This window comes from Myotis lucifugus, unplaced genomic scaffold, assembly GCF_000147115.1.
Source record: "Myotis lucifugus unplaced genomic scaffold, Myoluc2.0 scaffold_146, whole genome shotgun sequence".
NCBI classification, from domain to species: Eukaryota; Metazoa; Chordata; class Mammalia; order Chiroptera; family Vespertilionidae; genus Myotis; species Myotis lucifugus.
The window spans coordinates 3274773-3286669 of NW_005871194.1; the positions used below are offsets into that span (position 1 = coordinate 3274773).

An 11897-nucleotide genomic window follows, 5' to 3' on the forward strand; every position below is an offset into this window, starting at 1 on the left:
GCCTCAGAAAGTTATTACTGCATCCAGTTGAAATGAAAACAGGCAGCAACATCAAATGTTTACGTCTGTAAAATATTTGCAGTCTGTTAATATATAGAACATTTAAATATAGAACGTTGAACAATTCCTCTAATCCAAGTGGCTTTCCGTGACTTAGTGTTGAAGTACATTTCTCATCATAACACATCCTATTTTATTTTTACTTGCTTAGTTACCAGAATGACACCCTTGGGAGAATCTGAGCACATTGCTTAAGCTCTTTAAACCCCAGTTTCTTTATTGTAGAACTATGATAACACCAAATTCATACTCTGAAATACTTTTAACAACAGTGCCTCACTGTGTAGGGAAAGTGCTTATGACAGTGGCTTGCACACAAAAGGGATTCGGTAATCAGCGGCTGTTACTAAATCTTGCCCATGGTCTCACCTTGACTTAGCATCTTATGCATCTTCCAAGACTAGTGTCAGTCTCTACAGCATATTCTCTTAAGAACCCTAACAGTGAGGGCTCCCTCCTTTGAACAACGTGCTCATTACACTATTCATTTTTCACTTCTCTTACCTTTCATGCCATGTTAGAGGCAACTTTACTTGCATGTGCTCCCTTTTCTTTTCAACAACGTAAACTGCTTGTATCTTGGCTCTACAGCACATAGTCTGGTGCCTTCAGTGCAGTAGGCACGCCAACCATGCTCATTGGCCAGGTGATTGACTGAAAAGTCAGAATGAAAACTTGCAGTCCCCATATTGCTAGATGAAAGAGATAATGTCTGATCACAAGGGAATTTTTTATCCATTAATTTAAACATCCACTTAGATTAAACATCCATTTAATCGCTTCTTTTACTGTATTGAAGTCATGAAAAACTTACTAATGTCCGTTAAACGTAAGAATTTGAATCTTATTGAAACTAGAACTCCAAAACTTTCATTCCCAATTCATCATTATTTATGAGCTCCCGAATGAAATAAATGCAATAATTTACTCTTCTCTTCGCAGAAAAACTGCATGCAAGTCCACATGTTACAAATCAAAAGGGTGTGAGCCTGTAAATTCCGAAAATCAAGTCAAAGGTATGGGAGGATTTTTACTTGTTGTAGCTCTTTTAAACTCCAGCAATTGCATTAAATAAGTCACTTATATTTGTAAGCTTATGACAGTTCTTAATATTCATATTTCATATTCTTATACTAGTAGAACAAATGTGGTCAAAGTATGAGATTGTTGAAAAGGGAAACCCATCCCTCAATATCTTTTTTACTTAGAAACTATTATTTCCACAGTTTCAATGCTTTGATAGCAGAACTACTTTATTTTAAACCACAAAACTTGGGCAAGTTGATGTTTAAAAGAAGACATTAGTTGCTCCAGGCCTGTACATGCCTAACATTTACATGTTTTAATCCATGTTTCATTTATGCTTTCAAACACCCATTTCTCTGAAAACAGTGGTAAATACAAGAAAGAAAGAGATCCCAGGCCCTGCTAAGCATAGACTTCAAACACAGTATTAATATTTCATTTTGCACAAACTTGCAAACACCATTTTTAAAAAGCTTACCCACCGTCACTAAATACCTTTCAACCTGTTAAGAATGAACACTAAACTCTCATTTGTTTTATTTTAGACTCAAAAGAAGAAGCGGTTATTAAAACAGTGGTCGAGGAGCTAGATCAACTCAGCAATGTCCTTTCACTGAGGGTCCACTCAGTTGAAGAAAAATCCTCTAAAATAAGCAATATTACAATGGAGCAACGCGTACCTTCTAAAACGCCATAATGAGGGGGAAGGGGTTGCTGTTTTCAAAAGCCTGGCTTTGCAAAATCCCACTCGCTAAGTAACCCAAGGAAATCGTTCACTTCTTAACAAATAAAAAGGCTAGACTTTGTTTTTCTTCTCTTCCTTTCTCAAGTTCTTTGCACGTAATCCTCCTTGGGAGTGCATACTATGTAATCCTATCTATATGATATTCTGGAATAGACAAGATTACAGACTTAGTAAACTGATCAACATTTTCATGGTACCAGGGCTGTGGGAGAGGTTGACTACAAAGGGATATGAGATGATTTGGGGGCAGGGTTAATGAATTGTTCTGTATCTTGATTGTAGTGGGGGTTACATGACTATGTGTTTGTTAAAACTCACAGAACTGTATGTTTAAGATGAATTTTACTCTACATATATTAAACCTCAATAAATCCAATGAAAAAGAACTGGCCAAAAAAATTTGAAGGAATCTATCCTAAAGAAAAACATGAATATGTTCAGCATTGTTAATAATAGCAAAAAAAATTGGAAACAAGCTAAAAGTCTCCTAATAATGGTTAAACAATTACTTAAAATCAGGTTTGGCCCAGGGTAACATAACAAGATAACAGGACTTTACACAGATAGAAATTTATTTCTTTCCCACACACAAATCCAGAGGTAAGGTATGGCACCTTTGCACCTGAGAATCCCCAGGAACCCAGCCATAGCACCCATTTCAGCAGGATGGAGGAAAGGGAGAAGATGGGACAAAGACTTGTGTCAGCTGCATCTTAGATGAAGTATCTAGAACACACTAGTACATATACTTCTGCTTACATCTCATTGGCTGCTTAATCACATGACCACAATTAGTTACAAAGAATGTGGAGAAAGTAATCTTTACTGTGGGTAGCTACTGCCCAGTTAAAAATTTTGGGGACCAACCAACAGTTTCCATCTCATTAGACACCTACCAATGCATGCTCTAAGGCAGTGATGGCGAACCTTTTGAGCTCGGCGTGTCAGCATTTTGAAAAACCCTAACTTAACTCTGGTGCCGTGTCACATATAGAAATTTTTTGATATTTGCAACCATAGTAAAACAAAGATTTATATGTTTGATATTTATTTTATATATTTAAATGCCATTTAACAAAGAAAAATCAACCAAAAAAATGAGTTCGCGTGTCACCTCTGACACGCATGTCATAGGTTCACCATCACTGCTCTAAGGCATGTAAGGTAAACAAAGAAAGTTACAGGGCAATACATATAACACAGATGACTCACCTAGGCATGTGTGTCTACATGCTATGTATGTATGCAAATGCATGGAAAACCATCTGGAAGGGTACAAACATCTGGAATGGTGAACTGTGGTTGCCTGAGAGAGTAAAGAAGAGAGCGAAAAAGGAAGGTGAGAAAGGATTTTAACATTTTACTCTATACTCTTTGATCCTGCTTGATTTGTTTACATCAAGAATGTGTTCATGCAGAGAGTAAAATCATGGTTTCCATGTTCATATCAGTATTATTCACAATAGCCAAAAGGTGGATGCAACCCAAGTGCCCACCTACTGTTGAATGGATTAAAAAAAATATGGTATATAAATGCAACGGAATATTATTAAACCTTTAAAAAAACAAAGAAATTCTGGCACATGATTCAACTTTGAAGACATCATGATACAACTTTGAAGCCAGTCACAAAAGGCAAAAAAATGCATTATTCTACTTATCTTGAGTCCCCAGAACATAGTAGATGTTTTATAAATATTTTTTAAATGAATTAATGAATCCATATGTTCACAACAGTGTCACATAAATGTTCATGGAAATTTTGTCCATAAGCCAATTTCCAGATTTTTCAAAAAATTCCATAATGTTTAGGGTTTTCAATAACTATATGGGGATCCACACCCAGTAAATAGTTAATTTACTGATGACTTTCACCTAAGCTAAACCACAATGAAATAAAAACAGATGAAATATTTGCTTCCAGGTTTGCTTCAAATTTTGCTGGGTCAGGAAATAAGTTAATATCCTTCCAAACTCCCACAACTCATAACAGCAATTAGGGGTGTGTTCCAAATTGCCAAAATGGCTAAGAGAAGGCAGCTATACCTAACTATAAGTAAGTGTCAACAAAACATGATGCATGTCAGCCAAAATGGAAGTTACTTCCCATGGGAAACAGTGGCGAGAGGGTATGGGGGCGGGATTGGTATTTAAAGGACCAGGCTGGGTAAATCATGATCCCAGTTCTGTTCCCTACTTAAGTGGAAAGAATTGTAACAATAACATTTTTTATAAAGTCTCAAAGACATCAAAATCTGCCTGGGCATAAATAGCCCAAAACCATGACGCCAGATTGCTATGGTGTGGCGGACTGATGAGTTTTATCTTCTAAGGAGGGAAGTGAAGAATGACTCACTCACAACTTGAAAATGTAATAAGGAACCTGAAATTGCTCCACCCAGACCCATTTCTCAGATAACCACCAACCTGAGGGCAGCTGCCCTCCTACAGAAATGAGCCCAGCGAAGTCAGTTACTAATTAGGAAAAATCATCCAATTACGCTAGCTTGCTGAGGCTGGCAAGCTCCCTTTTACTCTGTGTAGGCAGAATATTGTCCAGAACACACTTGAGAATTGTCTATAAAAAGGCACACAAAACAGTGGAGAGGAGAAGGCACTCCTTTCTGGGACTCGCGAGAACAGCTCTGCAACACGCTTGACCAGACACCATGTCTCTCCGACTTCCCAGTGGCTCCAGGAGGGCCTGTGCCCGTCCCACCACGGGGTCGCTCAGGCTCTCGGGTGGGGGAGCCAGCTTTGGGGCTGGAAATGCTTGCAGCCTGCCTGGAATTGGAAGTGGCTTCTCCTGTGCCTTTGGGGGCAGTGCATTGGGAGGAAATGCAGGCGGGAGCAATTCCTGTGCTGGCTTTACTGTGAATGAGGGGGGCCTCCTCTCTGGGAATGAGAAGGTGACCATGCAGAACCTCAATGATCGCCTGGCCTCCTACCTGGACAACGTGCGAGCTCTGGAGGAGGCCAACGCAGACCTGGAGCAGAAGATCAAGGGCTGGTATGAGAAATTTGGGCCTGGATCTTGCCGTGGTCTGGATCACGACTATAGTAGATACTTCCCTATAATTGATGATCTCAAAAGTCAGGTAAGAAACTACACTCCTCGATCATTTTTATGAACTTTCATTTCTAAAGGCTCTTTTCCTTTCCTCACTGAATTCTAAAAGCATTTATCATCCCTACTTGTCTTTTCCTAAAAGGAATTTCAATTTAGCATTGGAAATAAGCACGAAGTAGGTTCATTTGGTTAACCTCATGATTAAAATGTCACTATCTGGTCACTATATTAATTTTGATTATTTCCATTTTCTAATCTTAAAACATAACCACATTTTTATTGATTGTAATAAATTGCCTTTAAAAAAAATCAAACTCCCCATTTCTAGATCATCGCTTCCACCACCAGCAATTCGAATGCTGTTCTACAGATCGATAATGCCAGGCTGACAGCGGATGACTTCAGACTCAAGTAAGTAGATTCCCAGAGCGAAAGAATCCATGGAGGTTAATGCAAAGCATCAAACTGAATTTATTTTTTGATCCCTCCATTAAATATTAAAATACTGGGATTTAAAGCAAACAGAATGCTATTACTTTTTTATACTTTTGCCACAAGATCTAAAGTATGAACTGCCATAAAAGAAGTGTTCAATGCCCTAGTTCTTTTTCTGTCAAAGAAATGCATCAAAATAAAGAAAAGAATAATTACCATACAGTAGACTTTGAAAATGTCTCTTGTGGCCAAATCTGGCACCTCCAAATTCTATTTGCTCATTGATTGTTGGCTATTTCCCCAACCATGTGACCAATTGGAAAATCATTAACACCCTTTAAGGTATGAAAATGAGCTGGCTCTTCACCAGAGCGTGGAGAGTGATGTCAATGGGTTGCGCAGAGTCCTGGATGAAATAACCCTGTGCCGGACAGACCTGGAGATTCAGTATGAAACCCTGAGTGAGGAGATGACGTACCTCAAAAAGAACCATAAAGAGGTGAGAGCTGACTGTCTGCGCTTTGCTGCCCCTCTGTAGACACTACCTACCTGATAGGAGATCACGTACTTGGCTTCTTAAACAAGAAATTGGTCCTAACAAACCATTATCAGACAGATATGAGGCCTGAGTTGTCTTTAGAAGTGGCCAAGTCTTTGTGCAGATTCACCCTTGCTCTCTCATTGTTTCCCATTGGGGGGAAAAAAGAATCATGTTTTCCAAAACAATCAGGGTTAAAGAGCAGTAGTTGGCTAGATAATTATAGCTATAGATAATTAAAATGGTGCACTTAAAAGATTACATCTAATGAGATAAAAGATGTATACTGTAAGGACTGCCTAAGGAAACTAGATCTAAATTTCTATATAACAGTGGCAGATTTAAAACACTTAAACATTTACTCCATACACACATTAGGTATATATACTTAATATTAATACATATTCTTAATAAGTATGGCTATAGAAATAATGAGACTGGAATTAAATTGTTACATTAAAATTTACACTTCCAAATAAATAGTATATGTCCAAAGTGGTCATCGTGGGAAGCTAGATTCTAAATTAGACCATACAGCCACTACTCCAGACACACCTCTGGGGTTGCTTTCAGAACCACTGTTTCCTGATCATATCTTTATTCTTTGAAAAGGAATTTGATATTTTTAAACAGCCAAAAAACTTCTCAAAGTCAAGCCAAGGGCTTAAAGGAGAAAAGCTAAAAATGCTGCTTGCTTAGTCATGAGGCTGTCTTGTAAATTTAAGTATTTGAAGAATAACATTTGTATAAATATATGGGTTCAAGTATGGCTATAGCCCCCTGGTAGTTACTCAACAAATTTTTGATGAATTGAATGCAATTGATTTCATTTTTTTAAATGACTCACAGACAAACCCCCATGCATCTTTTAATCTTTTTCTGTTTGAACTTACTGGGCAAGATTTCCCTAAATCCTCAGAAGTAAAAACCCCACCTGGAGACAGATAAGGCATGGGACCACCAGGGAGGAACGAATGCTAGAATCACCTGAGGGACTTGGTACAGGGAGGAAAGAAAGCCTTATTAGTGTCATGAGGACCGGTCCAGGGCCTTGGACATGGGTGGGGAGGAGGGTTCCTGCAGCAGAGGCGTAAGCCGCTCCGTGTTGTTTCAGTGGTACAGTCTTAGTGGTGTCTGCCATCCACAATCTTAGAATGACTCACTGCACCCCAACAGCACACACCTCGGATGAAATAATATGCAAAACTGATTCCAACCTCTCTGATGATGATAATGATCATAATGACTAGCATTTACTTAGTATTTACGCGCCAGGTAGTACTGTTGGTCTTATTACTATTTCACATCTTTCAACAACACAGAGAAGGATATTATTTGTTGCCTCAATTTTCAGATAAGAAAATTGGGGTTTGAAGTGAAGCAACCTTCCCAGGTAGCTACTACAGGGCAGAACCAAAATTCACATGGAGATCGGTTTGACACCAAAGTCCATCAAGACACTATAATGGCCTGTGTAAGCTTAATAGCTTAATAGACAACTAGGATCCTTTAGAAGATGATGTTCTTCCTTTACTAATAATAAATAAGTTTATAATTATAAGCAAGTATAAATATATAAACATAAATATGTATTTACTCATAGTTATTTCAACTGTTCAAAATTATCCAGACTCAGCCCCTCCACCATGTTCATGCTGAGTTCAGGATATTGCTGGGTGGAGAACACATCAAAGCTGGTCTCAAAGTGGAATAATGACCAAGTCCACGGAGGTGGAGACATTTAAGCTACAAATGAATAGGAAAAGAGATGATGGATCACTCATTCTATATATTTGTTTAATTTTAAAAAAAAACATATTTTTTTATTGATTTCAGAGAGGGAGAGAGAGATGGAATCATCAATGCTGAGAGAGCATCATTGATTGGCTGCCTCTTGCACGTCCCCTACTGGGGATCAAGCTGTAAACCCAGCCATGTGCCCTGACCAGGAATCCAGCAGTGACCTCCTGGTTCATAGGTCCACATTCAACCACTGAGCCATACCAGCTGGGTTCATTCTGGACATTGTAAGGACTTTCATTTGGAAAAGCAATTAAGACTTTTTTCTGTTCAGCAGAACTATACCTGATTGATGAATTGGAGTTTATGAGCTGGAATTGGGTTCATCATAGAAAAGACCTCTGGAGCAACAAAAACTCCAAGAAAGAAACAGGCTATTTCATGAGGCAGTGAGTTCACTGTTGTTGAAAGTTATGTCCGCTGGACAGGATATATAAAATGTAGAGGGAGCTCATTGCACAGCCTGGGAGATGGAACCAGGTGAATGCTAAGAACCCTTCCAAAGCTAAGCTTCTAGAGCTTCTAGACTTTCTATGAGATCCCTGCTTGCCTGAGCTGCACACTTTTCTGCCTCTAGGAAATGCAAGTTCTGCAGTGCGTCGCTGGGGGCAACGTGAACGTGGAGATGAACGCGGCGCCCGGGGTGGACCTCACGGTTCTGCTGAACAACATGCGGTCTGAGTACGAAGCACTTGCGGAGCAGAACCGCCGGGATGCGGAGGCCTGGTTCAATGAGAAAGTGAGTCTTTGTGAGAAAACAAGCCTGCTGCATTTTGGTGATGCTCACACCTAAGATTTGCTCCCTCACTTATACCTTCCAGAGCGCTTCCCTGCAACAGCAGATCTCTGAGGATGTGGGCGCCACAACCTCCGCCCGGAATGAGCTGACTGAGATGAAGCGCAATCTGCAAACACTGGAAATTGAACTTCAGTCTCTCTTAGCCACGGTAGGAAAGGACAATGTCTTACCATCTCCTAGGTTATCATTTTAATTATGTGCCGGTTGGTTTTAAAGCTCTTAACCATATTGCCTGAACGGTGTGGATCAGTGGTTGAGCATTGATCTATGAACCAGGAGGTCACAGTTCAATTCCCAGTCAGGGCATATGCCTGGGTTGCACACTCAACACCCAGTGTGGGGCATGCAGGAGGCAACCGATCAATGATTTTCTCTCATCATTGATATTTCTATCTCTCTCCCCCTCTCCCTTCCTGAGATCAATAAGATTTTTTAAAATCTCTTAACCATGTTGAGAATATCTATATATATAAAAGCCTAATATGCAAATTGTCCCCTTGGGAGTTTGACCAGGAGACTGATCGCTCCCTATGATATGCGCTGACCACCAGGGGTTGGCGCAGAAAGAAGGGAGGCCCTGATCAGTCCTGATGGCCAGCCAGCCCTAGGGACCCTACCCGTGCACAAATTTCATGCACTGGGCCTCTAGTATGCATATATTATTTTATGTAATTAACTTAAAACATTAAGAGAGAATAGGAGATAATAGGATTGTATCTAGAACAGCTAAAACAGCAACATCAATGACTTTAGACTTGTTCTACCAAAAAGAAAGACTTGCTCATTTTAAGAGTGTCACAGAGTCTTCTTAACCATGTGTCCACAGGAAATCTACAAGAGCAGAGCTAACAAGAGGAGAAAGTCATATGTCAAAGCAAGTTTGTATATGTGTGTATCCGTCTCAGTTTTTTCATTGTTTCCTTACAGAAACAGTCCCTGGAGTGCTCTTTGACGGAGACAGAAAGCAACTACTGTGTGCAGCTGGCCCAGATCCAGGCTCAGATCGGGGCCCTGGAGGAGCAGCTACACCAAGTCAGAACCGAGACCGAGGGCCAGAAGCTCGAGTACGAGCAGCTGCTGGACATCAAGGTCCTCCTGGAAAAAGAGATTGAGACCTACTGCCTCCTCATAGGCGGAGATGACGGGTAGGTAAAATAGTTTACAGAGAAGTAATATACTGAAATCTGCATGAAACTTAGATCTCTGGGAACTGATATGACCACATTTATTATCATGTCGCTAAATATTAAACATGATACTCTACTGCCAAGGTACAAATTAGCCACATCTTACAAAACCAAAATGCAATAAGCCCTGTACTTACGGTATGAAAATGTAAGACTCACCTCTTGATGCTAAAGCGGATGTAACCCACTGAAATGTGCTCACCAGACAGCTAAATAAAACATAATAGTGAATTTAGAACTGAAGGGCTCTCTCCAACTCGTGTTTTTGTAATGTTTTCAATAATATGTGTTTACAGGGCTTGCAAATCTGGAGGTTACAAGACTAAAGATTATGGGTCTGGAAACATGGGAAGTCAAGTCAAAGGTAATTGAGTAAATTCTATTTTTATGCTATACTACTTCATTTTCAATGCACAGCTTGATTGCTTTTATATTCCCAGAATATATATTATATATTATATGTAAGAGTAGATAAAGATTTGTAGTAGACATCAGTGAGTGCTAGATGTCTGTCTTTAGAGATGTATGCTAATTTTATTTATTTTATTTTTTTAATATTTTAAATTTTTTCCTTTTTTATATTAATTTTAAACAAAGTAACATATTTTTAGTTAATCAAATTTCACCAAAAAATGAGTCCAAGTATTTGTGCTTATTGCATAGTTCACCTATATAAAAATCCTATTATTCCTTAATTGATATACTTTCTTACTCATTTTTTAAGTTTATTGAATTAAAATATACTAAACATAAAATTTAGTATTTTTACCATTTTTTTGTGTGTACAGTTCAGTGGCATTATGTACATTCATATTCTTGTGCAACCATCACCACCATCTATCTCTAGAACTCTTTTCATCTTCTAACACTGAAACTCTATACCCATTAAACAATAACTCTCCATTCCCCATCCCCAGCCACTGGCAACCACCATTCTACTTTCTGTATGAATTTCACTACTCTAGGTACCTCATATAAGCAGAATCATATAGCACTTGCCTTTTTGTGACTGAGTTATTTCACTTAGCATAATATCCTCAGGATTTGTCCATATTGTAGCATGTCAGAATTTCCTTCCTTTTTATTTTTTTTTTCATTTTTTATTTTTTCTTGATTTCAGAGAGGAAGAGATAAGGAGAGAGAGATAGAAACTACAATGATGAGAGAGAATCATTGATTGGCTGCCTCCTGCACACCCCCAATTGGGGATTGAGCCTGCAACCCAGGCATGTGCCCTGACTGGGGAATCGAACCGTGACCTCCTGGTTCATAGGTCGATACTCAACCACTGTGCCATGCTGGCCAGGCGGATTTCCTTCCTTTTTAGTGCTGAGTCATATTCCCTTGTATGTTTTTACCATATTTTTTTATCCATTCACCCATTGATGAATTCTTGGGTTGCTTCCACATTTTAGCTATTGTGATCTTATTCATCTTTTCTCACTCTCTAAAATCTCCTTTTAAAATTTAATTTCTAGATCCAGCCAAAGCCATAGTGGTTAAGAAAGTTCTGGAGGAGGTAGACCAACGCAGCAAAATACTGAGCACCAGGCTCCACTCCCTGGAAGAGAAATCTCAAAGTAATTAATTTGAGACACAAGAGCTAGCATATGCCAAATGCTTTCCGAGAAGAAGAGGCATTATATGTATCTGCCAAGAAAAATGAGCAAGTCTAAAAGAAGTCTGTCCCTTTGTCTTTCTGTTACTGAAATATCACCTCTAGCCATCAATAGTTGTATCTCCCATTCATCTGCAAGAACGTCACATACAAATGTGATGACTCATTTGAATACCTTGTAGAAAATGTTGCCAATTCTTTGTGTTCAATAAACCTTCCTTCAGCAAGTTATCACTGATGCTATTGTCTTATATTTAAAATGTCCGTGTCTGTGGCCTAGATCTATGAACACTTAACAGCTTTTCATTTATATAAAAACTTTTTTTAAATTAACATATTTTCATGAGGCTTTCCCAACAATTCAAAATGAGACAAATTCAGAATGAATAAAAATACTTTCACTTAAATCCCCAATTTGCCATATTCTGACATAATAACAAGTCTATTCCCTTTCATAATAGCTAAAATGTACACATTTCAGGTTCATATGTAAAATGGGGATAATAATACTTCTCTCAAATGGTTATTATAAAGATTAAACAAATTATTCTAAAGTGTATTTATTGAATAAGCACTCAGTAAATGCTAATTTACTTTTAAATACTTGATATTTATAAGG

At 38.6% G+C, this 11897-nt stretch overlaps 1 protein-coding gene and 1 long non-coding RNA gene across 2 annotated transcripts; both read left to right on the forward strand.

Moving 5' to 3' along the window:
- The first annotated feature begins 1006 nt into the window (after positions 1-1006).
- Positions 1007-1892, forward strand: LOC111827277. Its single transcript, XR_002830779.1, has 2 exons — positions 1007-1076; positions 1632-1892. It is a non-coding gene; the product is annotated as an uncharacterized LOC111827277 (long non-coding RNA).
- Positions 1893-4469: 2577 nt separating this feature from the next.
- Positions 4470-11509, forward strand: LOC102438835 (keratin, type I cytoskeletal 25). The gene is made up of 8 exons (XM_006094963.3): positions 4470-4929; positions 5230-5312; positions 5679-5835; positions 8252-8413; positions 8496-8621; positions 9401-9618; positions 9957-10024; positions 11139-11509. Exons 1-8 carry the CDS (start codon positions 4501-4503, stop codon positions 11246-11248), a joined length of 1353 nt encoding a protein of 450 aa, XP_006095025.1. The 5' UTR covers positions 4470-4500; the 3' UTR covers positions 11249-11509.
- The last annotated feature ends 388 nt before the right edge of the window (positions 11510-11897 follow it).

Bases quoted from the DNA above. Each gene is read 5' to 3' on its own strand.
- LOC102438835 (XM_006094963.3), top strand. From the start codon at position 4,501: ATGTCTCTCCGACTTCCCAGTGGCTCCAGGAGGGCCTGTGCCCGTCCC. The intron at 8,414-8,495 runs GTGAGTCTTTGT...TATACCTTCCAG, and splicing joins AGGCCTGGTTCAATGAGAAA to AGCGCTTCCCTGCAACAGCA. The intron at 8,622-9,400 runs GTAGGAAAGGAC...GTTTCCTTACAG, and splicing joins TTCAGTCTCTCTTAGCCACG to AAACAGTCCCTGGAGTGCTC.